The sequence below is a fragment of the Vespa mandarinia genome, chromosome 5 (assembly GCF_050613455.1).
Source record: "Vespa mandarinia isolate Hongniang chromosome 5, ASM5061345v1, whole genome shotgun sequence".
Taxonomy (NCBI): Eukaryota; Metazoa; Arthropoda; class Insecta; order Hymenoptera; family Vespidae; genus Vespa; species Vespa mandarinia.
Genome location: NC_140814.1, coordinates 2,549,057 through 2,567,108, shown reverse-complemented (window position 1 = coordinate 2,567,108; position 18,052 = coordinate 2,549,057). Strand labels below are relative to the sequence as shown.

Genomic DNA, 18,052 nt, shown 5'->3' with positions numbered 1-18,052 from the left:
ATAATTATTTTTTATAATACTATGAGTCGTCACATTGATAGGTTATACGAAGGACGAGTATTTCATTTTTGAAATATCCGACAGATATCGCTATAGTCATGATAGTTTGAGTCTTTACTTGACTCCCGGGCCGGTTCGTTTATCCGTTTTCCGTAGTCGTCGCGAAACAGTACGTACAGTTCGCTGGACGATGTGACCGTCGCGACTTTCGTCAGTGAATATGTCCTTCGTTAAATCGTAACGATTTTATTAATTTAATTCGACAGTTGTGAACGAAACGTTAAGACGATATATCTCACAGTGAGTAAATGCCATTCTAAGGAAACTTGCGAATTATCGTATGGAAATATTCTTTATATAAGTAAAGAAGAAAGAGAGAGAGAGAGGGGCAGAAATTTTAGTGTCTATTTGTAAGAGAGAAAGAGAGAGATAGAGAATGATAGAGAAATAGATATAGTGTGGGAGGTTGTGTGAGAAAGATAGGAGTTTTCTCGTGGCGCGCCTTCTCCGTTCCATGTTCGAATCAATGCGCGCTCCAACCCGGCTTAACCTCTTCAAAGAAAAAATATTTTCCCGAAGACCGTACCCTTTTTGGATTGTCCAAACTTTTTTTGTCTTGTTTACTCTCTTACCCTTGATTAGCTGCACGTGACTTGACCTCTGAATTGCATTTCGCAAATGGGTTCAATGTAGGGCCATACCTAATACTTGTATAGCCTGTCCTGACATTCGAAGACATTTGGCACGAAAACGATAGCTATTTCGAATACGTGCTTGCAACATCGGCCCTCTCTTCTCTCGAATGGACTTTAAGAGTGTATATATATATATATATATATACATAATATGTATATATGTATATATATAATATATATTGTAAATTTTTGGAGTGTATTGTCCGCGCAAGTCCTCATTTTCACAAAGGGGTAAGGTGAGAGCGCTCGGGGTTGAGGTGGTGGCTAGAGCACTTCGAGTGGGGATTCTTAAAAGGCATGCACGCATGCTTCGTGTCTCATTGCATCCTGGTACTTGTCCCAGGTGCGATCTTTTAGTTGGGAAGGGCGATTTGTGAATTTGCCAATGTCATTTACGCCTATCATTAGTACGTTCGTCTCAACGGACTCAATCGTCGAGATAGGGTTACGTAATTACACGTGCTTGAGGGGGCACTATCAAGGTCTTGTCTTCTGGAGGCCATCCTCGACAGTATCGTACCCAAGGATCATTGTTACCTAATTTATCTCTTTCTTCATTTGTGAAAAAAATTTTGTCTCTTTAATGGTCAATTTATCACTTTTGTTTCAATAAATTTCAAATGTAAAAGACATTGATTTGCGTCATCGTAAATATATTATTAAAGATGGCGGAAGAGACGATGAAGTCATTGAAAATATAATTATCGCAAAATATTTAATTCATTCGCATGTAATTATCATGAATGAAAGATCTCTCTCTCTCTCTCTCTCTCTCTCTCTCTCTCTCTCTCTCTCTTTCTCTCTCTCTCTCTCTTTCTCTCTCTGTCTCTCTTTCTCTCTCTCTCTCTCTCTCTCTCTCTTTCTCTCTCTCTCTCTTTCTTTCTTTCTTTCTTCCTCTTTTCTTTTCCGTATTTAAAAGAAAAAAAAACAAATCGTTGATTTATCTTCAACATGTGACAATTAATTATTAATTGCCAACCATGTCGATGATAAAGTTACCACAATTTAAATTTGCTTTCACATATCATTAATAAATGCTAAGAAAATGTATGACATAACTCACACATATACGCATATATTTGCTACATTAGCGAATAGGAGTTTCTATAGTGCAACAGGTACCAGTAGCAACTAGTTTATACTCAATGCGATTCTCGTGATACATTCGTTTGGCATTACAATGCTTCGAGTGTAATATTCGTGCCAAATTTTTATTGTAAGTTCGCAAAATAATGCATTATATCACTATCTCAACCAACATCTTCTTTTTGAATTCAAGAAACGAATTTATATGAGTCAGATCTTATTGTATATTCTATCTTTAGACATGTTCGAATAAAAATTACGAAATTTTAATAATACGAAATATTAATAGTTTGTCAATTAATGCGGAGCGTCGATGTAGATTTAATATATATATATATATATATATATATATATATATGTGTGTGTGTGTGTGTGTGTGTGTGTGTGTGTGTGTATGTGTATGTGTATGTGTGTGTGTTATACATATGTATACATATTACAGAGGACATTGTCTTTTATTTGTCACTTCCTCAACTATATGCAAATTGGAATCGTTACAAAAATTTGCACGTGGTAGACAGTTCGTATATAGATTTAACGTTAAACAAGAGAAAGAATTGCATTCCGAAGAAAGATGGGAAGGAAAAGAGAGGAGAGGAAATGAAAGGGCAGAGAAAGAAAACCAAGAATTGGGCAAAAGAAAAAAAGGATCAAAAATCGAGTAGATTTATAGATGATTTAAAAAAATCAATCATTCGTTTTTTAGGATGATTTTTTATTTTTTTTTTTTCAGATTGTAAAATTACAAGTTTGAAAAATTGTTGGTACACCCTATATATATTTGAGAAAAGATTTTGGATTATCTTATTTAATTCGTTCATTTAACGTTGTTATCTTTAAGTCGATTTAATCGTAGTTTCACGTATTTGTATTTTTCAAGTAAATAAATGTTAAACTATATAAAGTACATATATACTTGTATATTTTTATACGATACACGTAGATAAGGATTATGATGAATAATCTATTATCACGCGATTCACGTATTTGAAGAAAAAAGAAAAAAGAAAAAAGAAAAGGAAAGAGAGAAACAAGAGACTATTTAACACTGTGTAAAAAAACAAAGGTATATAATGACGCATAATGATGACACTTGTATGTATATATCTAGTATCAAGTGCAACGCAAAGCGATGAGATACGATCCACGTACGTATGTATCTATTCTATGTTGATTATTCGATACTAAATTGGCACGTGGATCATATGCGATCAACAATTAGAAAAGGTGATACAACAAAAACGATTTCAGTTCGTCGTTGGTTCGTCATCTACTCACTGCCAATTTCGATTTTCTCTCCTCTAACGTATTGTACGTCTTTAAGAATCGTAATTTCAATTTTAATTACATAAATCTCCTCGAAAGATAGAAAGAGATAGAATTATTAATTTTTGTTCTTTTCTTTTCTTTTTTTTTTTTCTTTTTCTTTTCTTTTTTTTCTCATTACTTTACCCGTGATCTATTGTTATTCGTATTAAATCAATCGCATAAAATTCACTTATCGCGAATTCACTCTAAATCCTTTTTTCCACTCTATTCTCTTCTTCTTTTTTTTTTCTTCTATCTTTCTTTCTTCGTAATATGAGAGGTTTTTATCGATCCTTATCAGAGACGAGATTTCTCTCTTAGGAGATTAGAAACACGTATTTTTCGTGTCAAGAATCATCAGTAAAGCGCTTAATGCCTCGATGCATTTATTAGACGAAACAATTCCATTGCATAATTTTTCCTAATGATATAAATTTTTCTCGTGTTAGTAAGCAAACATCCTTTGATAAAGATTAGTCAATCAATCGTAACATTGCACATTGTACACGGTCAACATACTCCTTTTTATTTTTATTTTTATCTTTATTTTTATTTTTATTTTTACTTTTATTTTTCCTTTTCTTTTATTCTCTTGTTTGTTCGTTTTTTTTTTTTTTTTTTTTTTTTTTTAATCCAATAATATGCATTTTACGAGATAATTATTTATCCATTTAACAGTATATATGTATATACTACTATTTAATCATAATTAAAAGTTAATGGAAATATTTTATCAAACAAATATAAAGTGGCGTATTCGTAAATGACGTTTCAGCATTAACAATATTAAATCAATTATATAAATATTAATCACATTATTTATTTTTTATTATTATAATTTCTATTACATGTAATTTCTTATAATTATATATAATTTCATTTATTATCTATGCATATAATATCTATTATTTTAACATTTTCATCTAACGTATCACCTTTACTTTTTTTTTTTACAGATTTTTCTTGAAGGATCATCATTTACCGTGGGGCGAGAGAAAGAGAGAGAGGAGAATAAGAGAGAGAACGAATAATTAAAACAAAAGAAAATGGCATCGTTAAGGCTATTCGTAGCAGGTGCGAGCGCAGTAGGAACTGGCGCTTTAACATCTTATTTATTCTTATCTGATTCAACAGTGAGTATTTAGAAAAGATTCGGTAAAATACAAGAAAAATATAGGGAAAGAGAGAGAGAGAGAGAGAGAGAGAGAGAGAGAGAGAGAGAGAGAGAGAGAGAAAGAAAGAAAGAAAGAAAGAAAGAAAGAAAGAAAGAGAAAAAGAAAAGGAGGGAGAGAAGGAAACGGAGACAGACGCAAAGAGATAAGAAAATCGTCCATATCAAAACGTGTTTCAATCGTAACGAATTCAAGGACGTAAACATATTATAATGCGAGTTTTAGATAGCAATGGTCAGTCTATGGTCACGTGGTTATACCAAAAGTTTCACGAGTCTAAAAGAGCATGCCAGGCCAGGATAAATCTTAAGGCCACTGCTACACGACTATTTCTAACACACGGACGGAACAAATATTTTAGAATAGAAATTCCCAAACTGTCAGTCCGCTATTTGCTTGGTTGATCACGTTAAATATTAAAATATGAGATTAATTTATATATGTTCATTAAATAAAAGTTTTACTCATTGAAAAGAATCGCCAGATAAACAATTCAAAGTCGATTCGAACAACTATTTTTATCTAGTTTTTATTAAGACGCATGCATATACATGAACACATGCGTACACAAAACTTCCGTTTCCTTTTTAAAATATGGATTACAAACAAATGGGACATGAAAAAGAAACGTTTTAGAAAATGACCCATATAAACGTTTGAGAAATCTTGCCTCAAAAAATTTTTCCTTGTCATAATGATGACGTCGTTATCGTAGTGTTTTTTCTTTTTCTTTTTCTTCATACTATAAAAAACGAAATTCTTTTATAAAATATTCTCCTGTGATTACGTACATTTAAATTTTTGCTAAAAAAAAAAGAAAAGAGAAAGAGAGAGAGAGAGAGAGAGAGAGAGAGAGAGAGAGAGAGAGAGAGAGAGAGAGAGAGAACAAAAAATCAATAAATATGAATTCATTAAAAAAAACGAAAAACGAGATTTTTCTATCGAAAAATCTTAAGCGAGCATGTGAGGTCACTTTATCGCGATTACTTCTTTGTTTCAAGGTTACTCGTATAGCTCTAACATTCTTATGCTCGCTCACTGCGAGCCCAACTCTTGAATTTAGAATACACACAATATTCAGATATTCGTTTTTTTAATTTGTTCGATATATATTATAAATTTATATTTATAATAATTAAGTATATAAATAAGATAAAATATATGAATATATCTAAGAAAAGATGTGGTATGAACGTGATCAAAGTTCTTATCGATTGAAAATTAACGAAGTGTAAAGGCGTACAAGTTTCCACGAGGTTGATATTATTTTATTTCTCTCTTTCTTTGTTTTTTCTTTTTCCATTTGAGGAATAATAACATGTTAATCGATCAATATTTAGTGATACATTGATCTATATTAGAGATTACTGGAAAAGTTTGGATCATGTTAAATATTAAAATATGAGATTAGGTTTGCATGTTCATTAGATTTTATTAGAAGTGGATTACGAAAAATGATCGTTTTCGAAAATGGATCTTGACACATAAAAGTTTGGAAAACCATGATCTTTGACGATTTTTTTTTTTTTTAATTACGTTTACGTTATGAGTAGAACACTAAAATCGGAACACCTAAATATCTCGTGTTATTTATAGTTTGATGAAAAAATTCCTTAGAGCAAAGTTACATCATTTGAAGAAGCCCAATTTGACAATGGAAAGAATTTTTTTCTGAAGATTTTTTTTTTAACAAGATTTCAAGGTCATCAAATCCGTTCAAACGAAACCCTACGTTTTTTTACATAAATTGATTCTTCGTGTTATTTTGAATAAAAATAAAAAGTATAAAAATACAAGGTAGAAAAATGATTAGTTCATGAAATATTTTCAAAAAATATTTAATGATTTACATAACTGTAATAAGTCATACATTTTTTTGATAAAATAAAAAATGTTAGAGGAGAAAGATAGAAAATTTAAGGTGGACTACATATTCATGATCACATATTTCCTTCTTTTTTTTTTCGATTAAAATGTCATTCTGTATATTCACATTATTTATATTATTTACTTATCATCGTTTTATAATGCCTCTACAAGGTATACGCAGAAAAAGACAAACCAAAAACAACGAAAAGACCACTGCCAACTAGAGAGGATCAAGTAAAGACTTTGAAATCTCAAGATTACGACGTTCTTATCATTGGAGGCGGTGCAACTGGTGCAGGATGTGCTCTTGACGCCTGCACAAGAGGTAATATATAAATAAGACATTGTAATGAACAATAATTTTTAATCATACTCTTTATTAAGGTTTAAAAACGGCGTTGGTGGAAGCGGACGACTTTGCATCCGGCACTTCCTCCAGGAGCACGAAATTAATTCATGGGGGTGTGCGTTATTTGCAAAAGGCTATAATGCAAATAGACATAGAACAATATAAAATGGTTAAAGAGGCTTTGCATGAGCGTGCATCGATGTTATATAGCGCACCTCATCTCGCTCATCCTTTACCTATTATGTTACCTGTTTATACGTACGTACGATTCTAACGATCCTCTTATTAGTTATTTTTATAAAACGTCCAAAGCGCCCTTCTCCCGTTGTTAATTTTATTCTCTCGTATTTCCTCGATAGATGGTGGCAAATTCCCTATTACTGGTTTGGTATAAAAATGTATGACCTAGTGGCAGGTAGTAAAACCGTTAAATCCTCCTATTACTTAAGCAAATCGAACGCTCTCGAACTCTTCCCTATGTTAAAGGGAGATAAACTCACAGGAGCTATCGTTTATTACGATGGTAAGATCGAATAAATTTTTTCTCCTTTTAATATGTTCATTATATATAATATATTATTTCTTAGGTCAACAAGACGACGCTAGGATGAACTTAGCGGTAGCTTTAACAGCTTCCAGACATGGTGCAACAGTCGTTAATCACGTAAAAGTGATTAATCTGTTAAAAGGTCTCGACAAGGTACGTATCGAGAAAATAGTTTTTCAAGTATTAGGAAATTAAATTTAATAATGATTGATGTGCTTTTTTTTCATGAAATTGACAATTTTTTTATGGCACGTATAGGATGGTCAAAGGGTACTTACAGGAGCTCGTTTGAAGGATGAACTCACAGGAGAAGAATGGGACGTAAAAGCGAAAGCTATAATAAATGCTACAGGACCTTTCACGGATTATATTAGGAAGATGGATGATCAAAACGTAAAAGAGATTTGCGCTCCTTCGTCTGGAGTTCATATTGTATTGCCAGGGTACTATAGGTATGTTAGTATACAAAAATGCATTTCTAAAGGACAATTCATAAAACATCATAAACGAATTTAAACAATTCTTTAGTCCCGACCAAATGGGTCTCCTCGACCCAGCAACTAGCGATGGACGTGTTATTTTCTTCTTGCCTTGGCAAAAGCAAACAATAGCAGGTACGACCGACCTACCCTGCCAGGTAACGCACAACCCACGGCCAACCGAAGACGAAATTATGTTCATTTTACAAGAAGTTAAGAACTACCTCAATCCTGACGTTGAAGTCCGCCGTGGTGATGTCTTATCTGCCTGGAGCGGTATTAGGCCATTAGTTTCTGATCCGAACAAACCGAATACACAATCGTTAGCTAGAAATCATATAGTACATGTTAGTTCAACGAAACTTGTTACAATAGCCGGTGGCAAATGGACGACATATCGTGCCATGGCTCAAGAAACCATTGATGCAGCCATCAAAGGTATTTTTAATACAGCTCTTATTATCTGAATATATGAGTACTTGAATATATTATATAATAGATGTTTCAAGACTCAGATATCCATAAATTTGAGCAATGGAAAAGTTCTGAATTTTTTTGAATAATGATATTTTAAACAATGCATTAGAGGTATATGAACAGCCTTATGTCAATGAATAATGCGCTTTATATAAAAAATGATTGTATTAATTAAATAATATGTCTTATATACAGCTTGCGATTTAAAACCTGAAAGAGGATGTCAAACTGACGGATTTCTCTTAGAAGGCGCCCATGGTTGGACACCAACGATGTATATTAGATTAGTACAAGATTTTGGTTTAGAATGTGAAACTGCACAACACCTTGCCAAAAGTTATGGAGATCGTGCATTTGCAGTTGCAAAAATGGCGTCCCTTACTGGTAAGCGTTGGCCCATTATTGGCAAGAAACTTCATCCAGAATTTCCATATATTGATGCCGAGGTAAAATTAATTTCCTTATTTACAAGCTGAATTAAATATCGCTAGAAAATAATATGCATCTTTATACTTTAGATTCGTTACGGTGTACGCGAATATGCGCGAACTGCAATCGATATGATCGCTCGACGGCTCAGACTCGCCTTTCTTAATGTACAAGCCGCTCAGGAAGCTCTTCCAGGAATTATAGATATAATGGCCGAGGAGCTTCATTGGTCAGCTGAAGAAAAGAAGAAACAGCAACGTGAGGCTAGTGAATTTCTTGCGAATGAAATGGGACAAATGGTGAACCGTGCTTCCAGGGATAAAATACCCATTAATCTTACGAAAGACGAAATACAACTTTATATCAAACGCTTTGGTATTATCGATAAGGACAACAAAGGATATGTGTCGATTAATGACATCAGGAGAGGACTCAAGGTTTGCCTTCATAGAATGATCTTTCTTTTATTATTCTTAATATTATTTTGTATTACTTGTGTTACTTTATTTCATACTTTATTCGATCGTTAATATCTAGGCACTTGGTATTACGTTAAAAGAAGAAGAGATGCATACTTTACTCAATGAAATTGACCTCAGCTATAATGGCCAACTGGAGTTACAAGATTATTTACAGGTAAACTATAAAACATATTTATAATATAGATATTTTTTTACTATTCACAGCTCTTTGGTGACAAGGAAGTACCAGGTGAAGAACTTCACGAAATACTCCGCGAAATCGACACTAATATGAACGGTCAAGTTGAATTGGATGAGTACCTTCAGGTTTGTGAATATGCGCAGGTTGCCAAATAGTTTTGCTGCTCTGAATATGTTGTTTGTTATCTTTACTTTGCAAGATATAAAATTATTTTTTGTTTGTTTTCTAATCTCTTCAGTTTTACAATATCAACTGCGAATCTATGAATGTTTGCCAATTGACAAGTGATGTGCAAAAATTTACTGATTCCAAATACTATCTTAATAATATGCTTGTTTTTTATCTCACACTCTGATATTTATATAAACTATAATATAGTACTAAATATACTCATTCGAATGTGTTGCACTATTGCTATGATGACGCGTCCATATGCAGCCTGGTAACGATTCTCTGCTAATTATTATTAAAATTCAAATTGACATTTCAATTAAAACAAACTTGTACAAATTTTTTTTTTTTTTTTTTCTTATATTTTGCTATCATTTTTTGCATGAGTTTGTATTTATATATTTTTGTTACTATTATATGAGTTAGTGAAAATAATTATTTTAGTTTAATTATTTTAAGGAATTAAATATTTTCAATGAAAGATTATTTCATTTCTCTTTTTTTATAAAATTGAAACCATATATTTTCAGTGACTCATTTGTATCACTTTTATAAATGAATTACTTAATAACAAAATCTATACTTATTTTTCAGAAGTAACTCATTTATACAAAGTGAGATATTTATCAATGATTAATACTAATATTATATTTTTATTTTAATTTTATTAGATAAAATTTTATAATTTGTTTTATTTTTTCTGTAATTTGTTTTTGTATTTTTATATTTTATTTTAATTAATATTGCATAAGTTCACAGCGACTACCTTATATAAAAGTTTTAATAAAAATTGTAACTGTAATATTTTTTACACACAGATGATGTCAGCTATAAAATCTGGACATGTGGCATATTCTCGCTTTGCACGAATGGCAGAGATGGAACAAGAACAACATGAAAAAGAAATGTTGAAGAAACAAATTAGCGTTGAAAGATCCGGTGGAGGACTGTGAGGGAATTTCTGTAGAGCAGAAATACACTATCTTCTTCTATTTCCGTATAGCACATGCAACGATTACAATAAACTGTTTATTATAGTATGTTACAAAACTCGAGGATGCATACTTGAGAAAAATCATTGCAAATACTTTGAATGATTTTGATAATCTGCAGTTTGAACTTGCTTCAAGTTCAGAAATTTTAAGATTTGTTATATTGCACTTAACAGCAAGAATATATTGCTGTATATATGTAAAATATATGGAATATGGAAAGTTAAATGTGAAATGATAATATGCTTAATGTACATAGGAAGATTTTAAGAATATGCAAAATACCATAAAAGTATGGTTACTGCTCTGAAAGATTTTATAATAATATAATTATTGGATAGTTCTACTGCAGTTCATTATAACACAAAACACACAAAACGATAAGAGTTTTTTTTAAGTAATTCACGTACTTGTTATGATTCTTATAAAGACATAAATACATTAAATATACGTTTCATTAAATCACACATATCATCATAAAAAAAAGAAAAACATTACATATAATAATCAATAGAAACCTCGAGTATATTTTAGCAAAATTATATTATGTATTAGAATTCAAATGAGATCGCTTTTGTTTATAAATTATTAGCAAGGAATATCACACATACGGTGTATGAATTACAAAATTAATGAGAAATATCTATTTATTAAGAAACTTATAAATGTTAATATGTCACACAAAGATATTAGAAATGAGTTTCATGGAAAGTATTTATTATTTCATGCTATTATCGTTATCATCGAATTAATAAACAGCACTTCCAAACACCACTTGCAGGTATCACTTCTTTTAGTCAAAATGATTACACTGTAATTTAAAATTATTGTGAAATAAGATTAATGATTGTTTTCATTATGAAAAGAACTATGCATTATTTATTTATTTAATTAATTATTTATTTATATCTATTTATGATGTAAATACATAGATGTTTACTATGTACTTATGTTTTAACAAAAAAATGTTAATCGATTATGACTATAATAAAAATGATATACATATATTATATTATATTTTATTATGAAAAGCACATAGAAATGATTTCTAACTTTTTGGATAACTTGGTACATATATATACATATATATATACATATATATATATATATACACACACATACGTACATTATATATACATTCACATATATACGGATGTGTGTGTATATATAGAGAAGAGTTTATGATCAAAAAGATACAATTGTTTATTGATTTTTCTTATTCTAAATATATTTAGATTTAGCAGTACACTAGTATACTTAACAAAAAATAAAAATAAAAAAAGAAATAAAATAAATACATATATTGGTCCTGTGCGTAAAGTATTAGACTAACAACAGATGATATTTCGAAATTTAAAGGTAGGAGGTAAACAATGCACTGTATAATAAAAGGCCAAGGTCTTCGTCCATAAACTGAAGGTATCTGACGAAAGGGCAAAGAGATTTAAACTGTATACGATAATAGCAAAGCAAAACTTTCTATTTCTCCCTTTTCTTAAACCATCTGCGGGGCGGAAGGTAGGACAAAATAAGGCGACCCAAAGGGACAAAAGAAAAACAAGAAAAGATAAAAGGGAGAGTAAGAGAAAAAAAGAAAGAAAGAGAGAGAGAGAGAGAGAGAGATAGAGAGAGAGAGAGAGAGAGAGAAAGAAAGAAAGAGAGGGGCTGTGTTCCTTAGAACGAGCCTCGTGATCCGCTTAGTTGCGGCCTCCAGAATAGGGTGAGGAGGGATGAGATGGAGGGGAGAGGAGAATTCACGGGACAAAAAGAGGGGAAGTAAGGCCAGAGTGAAAGTAGGAGGTGGTTTAGCCCCTCGGTTGGGGTGGGCGTCCGACGGTTAGCGCGTACGCCCCTGCGTAACGAGTTTCGGTCGTGGAGCGACGCGTTCGACCAATCGGAGCCACCATCGGTCGTCCTCGGGTACGGTGAACGGTGCTGCTTGCGCGCCGCCCCACCGATGAAAGTAGTCCTCTTTCGGAGCTGGATTCGTGGCCTTGTTTCCGTGAACGCGAGGGACGAACGAAACGGCGCGTCCCACGTATTTGACGCGTGCCCTGCGCGCACACTTACACGAACAATTCTCTTATGCGGATGAACACTCACACATATGCGAACGCGTCCTCCCGTCCGCGCCTACCAACGAAGTCACGTTGCGAATCGCGCTTGATCCCGAACGATCATCATCCTCCTCACGCGATTGTGTTTTCTTTCTTCGTATAAATGTCGTGAATGTTGTCGCTAGATACGACCGGTGGCAGTGGCGGTGGCGACGGCGGCGGTGGCGGTGGCGGCGTGCCCGCTCGAGTGTGCTTCGGACCTCCTTGCGCTCTCAGCTTCGTCAAACTCGTTGCTAATTTTGGCGGCAATTTCGAACACAATTATTTATCGGCGATTATTTCCTTATCGAAATAATAATTGAAATAACAATCTTAATGAGAACATAAGTACGAGCGTATTTTAATCGAAAAGGAACGTAATAGAAAAGCGTAGTGATGTGGCGAGTGCTGGTGTAGTAGTCGTATTAGTGTAGTGTAGTAGTGCTGAGAAAGTAGTGTAGTGTAACAGTGTGAGCACTGGTGTGAGAGCCCCGAAGAAGGGACTACACTAGTAAACTTGTGGGCGCGTTTATAAAACTGTTACAAGTAACGAGATATCTCATACCATACAGAAAATAATGCTACCTGCTCGAGCTACCTGTAACGACTGCATTCGAGTATAACGAGTAAGAACATTTACGAGAATTCGGATCGGATACGATTGTGAAGAATTACTTTAACGGGAAATAATCGTACGATGACGATTGTTTCGCGGTAACGACGGCAAAGGAACGCACTTTGAAGTTAGAATTTATAAGAGAAGAAAAGTAAATTTCGCTTGATATATCGTGCGGTAGGAGGGCAGAGGGAAAGTTAGAGCGGGGAAGCAGAGTGGACGGCCAGCGGCTGCGGAGGAGGAGGAGGTGGTGGCGGTGGAGGAGGTGGCGGAGGAGGAGGCGGCGGTGGCGGCGGTATCGTTTCACAGAGCGAGAGCACGTGTTGGCCGGAGAATTAGGTGGAGTCCCATGTGCAAAGTGGGTGGAGGCTGCCGCATCGCGAGGCTGCCTTCCGCGCGTTATATCGCAGGTACAAGTGTGTGAGTGCGAGTGCGAGGGTGAACGCCTGCGAGAGAGCGAAAGGGTGAGCGCGAGTGGGCGGGTGTGACGACGCGTTCGCGCCTGTGTGTTGGTATCGTACGCGCGGCCTTACGCCTGTAGCGCAGCTATGCCGATACGCGCTCTCTTCCGAGAAGAGGCGACCGAACGTGAGCGAGCGAACGAGAGAAAGAGAACGAATGAGTTAGATGAGTGTGTGTGAGAGAGAGAGAGAGAGAGAGACAGAGACAGAGTGAGCGAACGGGTGGGACGGTAGGAACAGGGGCGTAGGGAGGCGGTCCTCGATCGGGTTCTCGAGGAGGGCTCTGTGTCCATCTTTGTCTCGGAAGAGAGTGGCCCCTCGCTTCGCGCACGTGTCAATATATCGCATCGCGCGATCGTCGCTGCTGGACCGATAGAATAGCACTTATTCGTCACTGATTTCTCCTCGATCTTTTTTCTTTCTCGCATTATTCTTATTTTACGGTAGATACATATGTCTTGTCGCATTCAACGATCAATTTATACACCTCGCCCGTTCGCGATATATTTGTGAAATTCTGATGAAACGAAACAGATCCGGATGGATTTAATACTATACATGTATCCTCGTCCTTTACCTTCCAAACAATGTCTTATTTCCTTTCCTCTTGTAGAACGAAACCTCCGTGGAATACTGCGTGAAAGGGATATCCATTTTCAGGGAGTGCACTGACAGAGAATAGTGCTTCTGTTTGCTGTCGTTATCAAAATAATAACTCCCATCACGGGAGAATGCTGAAAGATGAAATCCTAGCATAAAAACTGTTGGCGCTAAATTAACTTTAACGTTAATACCAATTTATTTGCAAGAAATAGAAAATAAATATTTCCATCATGAAGCGCAGTGTTGATGGGAGAAATATCACTCAAGTAAGAAAAAGTATTGTTTATGTTGTATTTGTATTGCATATGATATTGTGGTTATGTTTCAGTTTTTAAATTATACCAAAAAATAAAACACAAATTGTTTGATTTAATAGGAAGAGATTGATGAGCATGATCCTTTACAAACGCAAGCTTCTCAACAACAAGATGAAGCTGAACAGCAGCAATTAGATCAACAACAGCAAACGGCTCAACCACAAATTAGATTTTTAAGTACGAATATGTTACAACAATTACAGCAACAACAACAACAAGATGTTCAGCAGCAAGCGCAGCAGCAACAACAGCAACCGCAAGTTATTACTTTACAACAACTGCAAAATTTTGTGCCTTTACAAGCCCAACAAGCCCAACATGATCAACAAAGGACACAAGCAATTTCTGTACAATCTTTGCCCCAACAGTTTTTACAGGTAAATCAATTAAATAATATATTTGTCTTTAGTTTGTTAATAGTATCAAAGAAAATTTTTTGTTTATTTATAGGGTGCTCAAATACTTGGTACTCAAGCTCAAGCAGCGCTTCAGCAACAGCAACAGCAAGCCCAACATCAGGCACAACAGCAAACGCCACAGCCACAACAGCAACAACAGCAACAACTTAGTTACAATGTTATACCGCAAATGCAGACTGTAAATATTGATGGCCAAGAAGCTTTGTTCATTCCATGTTCTGCAATGTCAGGTGCTGGTGCTCATCATCAAACACAGCCTACAATGCAATTTGCTACTGCTAATGGGCAGCAAGTACAACTTGCCAGTCAACAAGTGCAATTGGCTAATGGCCAGACTATTATAACTCCACAACCTGTCAGTCTCATAAGAGCTCCTGGCGTATTTCCTGCTTCTATTATTCAAAATATTGCTGGACAGACAGTTCAATTGCCTACAGGTATGGTTTTATTTACTAAATTTATCTGTAACAATATATGTGTAATGTGCACACGCACCACACACACGTTTTTTTTTATCGATTAGAAATAACAGTCTTATTTTTTTATTTGGTAGGACAAAGCGTTCAAGTAAGGCCATTACAATTTCCTATGCAACATGTTCAGCAAACTGTGCCTGTTCAAGTTCCAGTCACTGCCAGTAATGGACAAACTGTTTATCAAACTGTGCACTTTCCTGTTCAAGCTTTGTTAAGTGTCTTTAATATGCCAGCTACACAAATGATACCACAAATTACCCAAGTAAATGAACACTGTATATATGTGATTTTAATGTTCAATATTAAATGTTGCTGTGAATGTATATTTATATTGATTAATTTATATTCATGCGTATTCATAAATAATCATATATTTCAGCAAATTCCTCAAGTGGCTCAAATTATTACACCCAATGGACAGATTCAACAAGTTCAAATTGCAAATTTACCACAACTTCAAAGCTTACAAGTAAGTATAAAATCAATACATTTTCTAAAAATAAGCTTTCATAATGACATAGTAAATGTACTATTATTTGGAATATTGTTACAATAATAAACAAAAAATTTGATAATATTATAGAGTCAGCAGGTAACACAAATGGCTCAACAAGTTGCTCAACAGCAAGCACAACAACAGGTTGTACAACAGCAAGCAGCACAACAACAAGTTGTACAATCAGTACAGCAGCAACAACAAGCTGTACAAGCGCAAGTTCAGCAGCAACAACAGCAGCAGCAGCAGCAACAGGTACAACAAGTTGTACAAGTAATACAACAGCAACAGCAGCAGCAACAACAGCAGCAGCAGCAACAACAGCAGCAGCAACAACAACAGCAAGTTCAACAAGTCCAACAATCATCCACACCAGCTTCTACGGTAGCAACTTGGAGTACAACTGTTACAACTCCAAGTAATGTTCAGGTAACAATATTATGTATATTTCTTTTATATAATTACAAATATGGTAGAAGAACGACATTTCATGTAATATATGATAATAAATACAAGTAAAATAATAAAAAGTAAATTAAATATATCTATAGGTACTTGGTATTGGTTCACTTACAAGACCTATGCCAGCAAACAGTAGTGTAATTACTACAAAGGATGGACAGAAGATTGACGTTCAGACATTAACTGCTTTAGCAAGACCACCTGAAACAGTTGAAGGTGATATAAAATTAACAAATATAGATGCAAGTCAATTGGCTAATCAAATTATACATATTCCAACTGCACAATCTGCGCAAACTACAGTTCAACCAAACACGATAACAGGTACACTAATGATCCTGTATCTGTTATTGTGTAATCTATAGAATATATATATACTTTTAAATATATATGTATACACACATATATATATATATAATTAGATATCTTAAATGTTTCTTATAGGTGCGCAAGGTCAACAGCTTACTTTAATTCCTGCGTCTGCTCTAGCAAATTTAACTGCTCAACAAGGAAATATGATGAGAAGCGTTGGTAGTGGGAGTATAATGCAATTACAACCTGCTGCTGGAATGAATACTACAAATGGTTTTCTTCAGTCCATACCTGTACAAAATATTCCAGGTTTAGGAAGTGTCCAAGTAATACCTGCAAGTGCGTTGCAACCTGCTACTGTGCAAGCTTTACCTACTGCTGCTGCAGCACCTATTGTTGCTGCTCCAACTGTACAACTAGACTCAAGCGATCCAACTAAATGGCAAATCCTACAAACATTGCATCCAAATGGAACGATCACAACACCAACTCCGACATCACATCAACATCAAATAACAACTGCAACAAATCCAACTGTAGACACAGATTCTAATAAACAGCATCGAAGAAGAGTAGCCTGTACATGTCCTAATTGCGGTGATGGTGATAGGTATAGTCTATTATTGATCTAACTTAATACTGGTTTCATGTTCTTTTTATCGTGCACTATTAGAGTCGGTTTTTTGTTTTGTTTTATTTTGTTTTTACATGACATTAATGACCCTGGCACAATGATTTTATGTTTAGAAATAGGGACATGACTCGAAAACGTCAACATGTTTGTCACATTGCCGGTTGTAATAAAGTTTATGGAAAAACAAGTCATCTTCGGGCTCATTTAAGATGGCACACAGGGGAACGACCATTCGTTTGCAGTTGGATATTTTGTGGAAAAAAATTTACAAGATCAGACGAATTACAACGCCATCGTAGGACACATACTGGAGAGAAACGATTCCAGTGTCCTGAGTGCACGAAAAAGTTCATGCGATCAGATCATCTGACAAAGCATATTAAAACACATACAAAAATTCGTAGTACGGTAAGCAAATATTGTAGTAATGCGTAGATATCATTGGAGGAATGTATGCAATTATTCTATTTTAACACTTTCAAGTATCTCTTTCGTGATATCTTATAAAAACTTTCTAAAAAAGCGCAGATTAATTTTTTAATTAAACTTAATATTATTTTTAATTTGTGTTTTAGGAAGCTGCTACTTCCACCCAGGAAGGTTCATCTGATAGCCAGTCTTCCGCAGAAGAAAAGATAATAATAGCACTTCATAAAACAGAAACAGAACAGACAGGAATTATTTTATCAGAACCAATGGATGATATAAAAAGTGATTCAATCAAACATATAACAAACGAATAATGTATTAGTTTTGTTGCATTTGAGCTTTTCTAACAGAGCTTAAAAGAAAGTCAACTAAAACAGATATAGTATATATAAATAGTGTATATATATATATATATACACTATATATATACTTATATATATAGTGTATATATATTATATGTATGTGTGTATATATATATATATATCATTATATAT

The 18,052-nt window shown here is 34.3% G+C and overlaps 2 protein-coding genes across 8 annotated transcripts; both read left to right on the top strand.

The window, feature by feature from the left end:
• Positions 1–131: 131 nt before the first annotated feature.
• On the top strand, positions 132–11,127 carry Gpo1 (glycerophosphate oxidase 1). Of its 6 annotated transcripts, XM_035866150.2 has the most exons (13): positions 132–300; positions 4,046–4,222; positions 6,302–6,455; positions 6,515–6,737; positions 6,839–7,002; positions 7,067–7,179; positions 7,285–7,478; positions 7,555–7,943; positions 8,178–8,428; positions 8,501–8,848; positions 8,949–9,047; positions 9,098–9,199; positions 10,064–11,127. In XM_035866150.2, exons 2-13 carry the CDS (start codon positions 4,136–4,138, stop codon positions 10,196–10,198), a joined length of 2,259 nt encoding a protein of 752 aa, XP_035722043.1. In that variant the 5' UTR covers positions 132–300; positions 4,046–4,135; the 3' UTR covers positions 10,199–11,127. The 6 variants fall into 6 exon arrangements, with proteins under 6 accessions (XP_035722043.1, XP_035722038.1, XP_035722041.1 ...); XM_035866145.2 differs by lacking the exon at positions 8,949–9,047 and having other exon boundaries at positions 10,064–11,126; XM_035866148.2 differs by lacking the exon at positions 9,098–9,199 and having other exon boundaries at positions 10,064–11,126.
• A 3,011-nt stretch (positions 11,128–14,138) lies between these two features.
• LOC118441697 (uncharacterized) lies at positions 14,139–17,962 on the top strand. 2 transcript variants are annotated; one of them, XM_035866424.2, is made up of 10 exons: positions 14,139–14,279; positions 14,390–14,707; positions 14,781–15,186; positions 15,303–15,487; positions 15,605–15,694; positions 15,809–16,150; positions 16,273–16,507; positions 16,628–17,105; positions 17,243–17,537; positions 17,705–17,962. In XM_035866424.2, exons 1-10 carry the CDS (start codon positions 14,244–14,246, stop codon positions 17,870–17,872), a joined length of 2,553 nt encoding a protein of 850 aa, XP_035722317.1. In that variant the 5' UTR covers positions 14,139–14,243; the 3' UTR covers positions 17,873–17,962. The 2 variants fall into 2 exon arrangements, with proteins under 2 accessions (XP_035722317.1, XP_035722318.1); XM_035866425.2 differs by having other exon boundaries at positions 16,273–16,399; positions 17,705–17,961.
• The last annotated feature ends 90 nt before the right edge of the window (positions 17,963–18,052 follow it).

Excerpts from the sequence above, each read along its gene's own strand:
- Gpo1 (XM_035866150.2), top strand. The coding sequence starts at position 4,136 with ATGGCATCGTTAAGGCTATTCGTAGCAGGTGCGAGCGCAGTAGGAACT. Across the intron at positions 4,223-6,301 it reads TATTCTTATCTGATTCAACA|GTATACGCAGAAAAAGACAA; the intron begins GTGAGTATTTAG and ends TGCCTCTACAAG. Across the intron at positions 6,738-6,838 it reads ATTATGTTACCTGTTTATAC|ATGGTGGCAAATTCCCTATT; the intron begins GTACGTACGATT and ends TTTCCTCGATAG.
- LOC118441697 (XM_035866424.2), top strand. The coding sequence starts at position 14,244 with ATGAAGCGCAGTGTTGATGGGAGAAATATCACTCAA. Across the intron at positions 14,280-14,389 it reads ATGGGAGAAATATCACTCAA|GAAGAGATTGATGAGCATGA; the intron begins GTAAGAAAAAGT and ends TTGATTTAATAG. Across the intron at positions 17,106-17,242 it reads AATTGCGGTGATGGTGATAG|AAATAGGGACATGACTCGAA; the intron begins GTATAGTCTATT and ends TTTTATGTTTAG.